General features: G+C 38.7%; 1 protein-coding gene across 1 annotated transcript; it reads right to left on the bottom strand.

Moving 5' to 3' along the window:
- Positions 1-238: 238 nt before the first annotated feature.
- Positions 239-1,440, bottom strand: LOC113325204 (prostatic spermine-binding protein-like). Its single transcript, XM_026573416.1, has 2 exons — positions 1,424-1,440; positions 239-866 (listed from the first exon to the last, which is right to left on the bottom strand). Exons 1-2 carry the CDS (start codon positions 1,438-1,440, stop codon positions 239-241), a joined length of 645 nt encoding a protein of 214 aa, XP_026429201.1.
- Between the last annotated feature and the right edge of the window lie 1,554 nt (positions 1,441-2,994).

Here is a 2,994-nt window from a genome sequence, read left to right as displayed (position 1 = left end):
CCGAAAGAAGATTGGTGCCTGAAGAGACGGGTGGCATTACTATGTTCATACAAAATAGAAACAAGTAATAATTAGAATATATTTACGAAGCTAACTTCACCTAATCAAATAACAAGGAAGATGGGATTCTTACGATTGTCTCATAGATGGTACGAGCCCACGATCCACGATATCCAAATAGAACTTTACAGCCATCTCTAGGTTCTCCTCTAGCTTTACCATTTCTAAGACGTTTCAGCTACAAATCTTCTGGGGGAATATGTCTCGCGCTAGGTGCAATATTTGTTTCATCCTTCTTTACCCTCTTCTTAGTCTTCGGCTGCTCAATCTCTTCACCCACCTTATTACCACCATCATCACCTTCATCCCCCTCATCATCTTTATCAACATCATCTTTACTTTGATTATCCTTATCACCATCATCATCATCATCCTTCTCATCGCAACCATTATTTCCTTCATCCTCTTCCTCCTCCTCTTCACTACCATTACCGTCATCCTCCCCATCACCATTACCATCACCATCACCCTCTTCTTCCTCCTCCTCTTCACTACCATTACCGTCATCCCCCCCATCACCATTACCATCACCATCACTCTGTTCTTCCTCTTCGTCACCTTGTACGTGAGGTTCTTGTTGTATCTCATCTTCTTCCTCATTGGTACCTTCCGCAGAAATAACAGGAGAGGATGAACGTGAAGATTCAGACGACTCATCATCGTTGTCTCTTGGTTCGTTGATAGAAAAGGTTACCTCACCCGGCTTTCTTCCACGTAATGGACCGGCATTTAAGTATTTATCGTGGAGGGGAAGTTTTGAAGGAGGAGTTATCATCACTTCAACCTTGTCTTTCATCTTCTTGGCACTATAGCACATACACATAAAAGAACATAAGACACATGAATTTCATCAGCTAAAGGGTCGTCAATGTAAGGACGTAACAAGCAAACGACCCTTTAAGACAAACAAACGACTCTATCTAGAGACTGACGACTCTATACAACTAACAAACGACTGTACCAATTAAATATGACGACCCTCTCGTTTTTTTGGACAGAGAGGTTGTTATTTTTCCAGCCAGAGTCGTATTGTATAAGATAGGGTCATTCTGTTGATGACTACAGAGTCGTTAACAAACAAAAAGGGTCGTCCGAAAAGGGTCGTCATCGTCAACCTAACACGCCGATTTTGACTCTTTTTTAGGGCAAAAAAATTGAAGGAGCAGAAACAGGGTCGCATCTTCAACCTAATAAGCTAACGATTTTTCATAGATTTCACATGCAAAATAAAGGTCGTTAGGGTCTTAAGTTTTCGAAACTGCCGACCCTCACGCTGTAACTTCTGAATTTAAGTTATCAAACTCGATTGCACAAACAAAACACAACAAAAAATCAAACTGAAGTTGGGTTTTAGTTCACTAACCTTCTAATTGGAGCCATGCCTTTCTTGGGTTTTGGTTTTTTTTGGTTTGGAAGTTGCTCTTTCGACCACCTTTGCTTTCACCGTATCAACGAGATTAGGATTTTGAAGAGCTACTATAGCGGTCTGCTTTGTACTAGCCATTGTTATAGAAGAAGTTAATCGTCAATTAAAGTTTTATCGTCGACGATTACGCGATGAATCGGTGGAAGAATTTTGTTTTCTTTGAGTGTCGTTAATGGTGGTGGTGGAGAAGATGAAGAGGAGGGGAAGAAGAAGATGAAGTGAAAAAACAAAATGAAACTGATTTTGTTTTAGCTTAGGGTATAAATTGTGGGCCTTAATTAGGATGGTTAACTGATTTTTAAGGTTTAGGTTTAGTAAAGGGTAAAATAGTATTTTCATTTTAGGATTAATAGGCCCCTGAAAAATTTGGGGTGTAAACAAAATATCATGGCCCCATTTAATTTTGAAGGCCCCCAATTAATCAGGCTTTAGAACTAAGGGTGATCCAAAAAACTTGATATTGGAATTAGTTCCCCTCTTTACCAGATTGTTTAGTAGAGCTGTTTGAACCTACACAGATGAAAACCACTTATGATGTTTGACATGAAGAAGACAGCAAAATCAACGGATAAAACCAAGCTAGAAAGATTCCTCTTTCCCAGTGCTACATGTACTCTATTTGTATTGACTGTGAATTGTACCGTATAAATCCAATATTAGGCGTACTATTGTTTTCCCCATTCAAACAAGGCATTCATCTACTGCAACTCTGCAACTTGTCTCTTGTTTTACATAAATATCAGCCGCTCGGCGCTCGGTACACTTCCTTGATAGTAGGACCACCTATTGACTGTTGGATTTGTGTCAACTATCTGTCAAACCTAAAAGAGTTCATCCATGCCGTAACCTAGTTAGCAATTCGGGATTCGGCAAACGTACGGAACGGCTAACATACGAGTATTATACGGTTTTGTAAAACCCAGAATCGGTCCAAAATTCGGTCAATGTGACGTGATTCGTCAGTAATCGGTCCAAAATACGTGTATAATTCGATTTATAAATGTGAGTTCGGCTCTGAAAATTCGGTATCTATATATACTAAATAATTTGTATTTATAAGGTCATACACCAATTTTTATACATATGTGTGAGTTATTTAAAGAAAAAATAAACTTAATATGATGATATTAATAATATATACAACATTAGTCATCCAAGAGGACGTGGTATAGTGGTTTAGATGCATGGTTAGTAAGTCTGAGATCTCTCTCACCTTCACATTCAAATCTCTTCAGTCATTTTTGTTTCATAAAAATTAAAACAACGTCTAATATTGGATGGTGTATACTCGGGAGGCAGTAAAGTCCAAAAAGTGGGTCTTTGAAAACGTAAAAGCTAAAGAATTTATGGCGAATTAAGCGGACGTATCATTCGGGATTCGTGATACGTAAAATTCGTGAACGATTCGCGAATAATCCGGGAATGCCACATAATACGCGACTTGAGTTCGGAGTTGCAAACGTACACGAATAAGACGGTAAAATTCGTGATACAGAAAAACTCGTGAA

This window comes from Papaver somniferum, chromosome 11, assembly GCF_003573695.1.
Source record: "Papaver somniferum cultivar HN1 chromosome 11, ASM357369v1, whole genome shotgun sequence".
NCBI lineage: Eukaryota > Viridiplantae > Streptophyta > Magnoliopsida > Ranunculales > Papaveraceae > Papaver > Papaver somniferum.
This window is presented reverse-complemented; position numbering and strand designations above follow the sequence as displayed.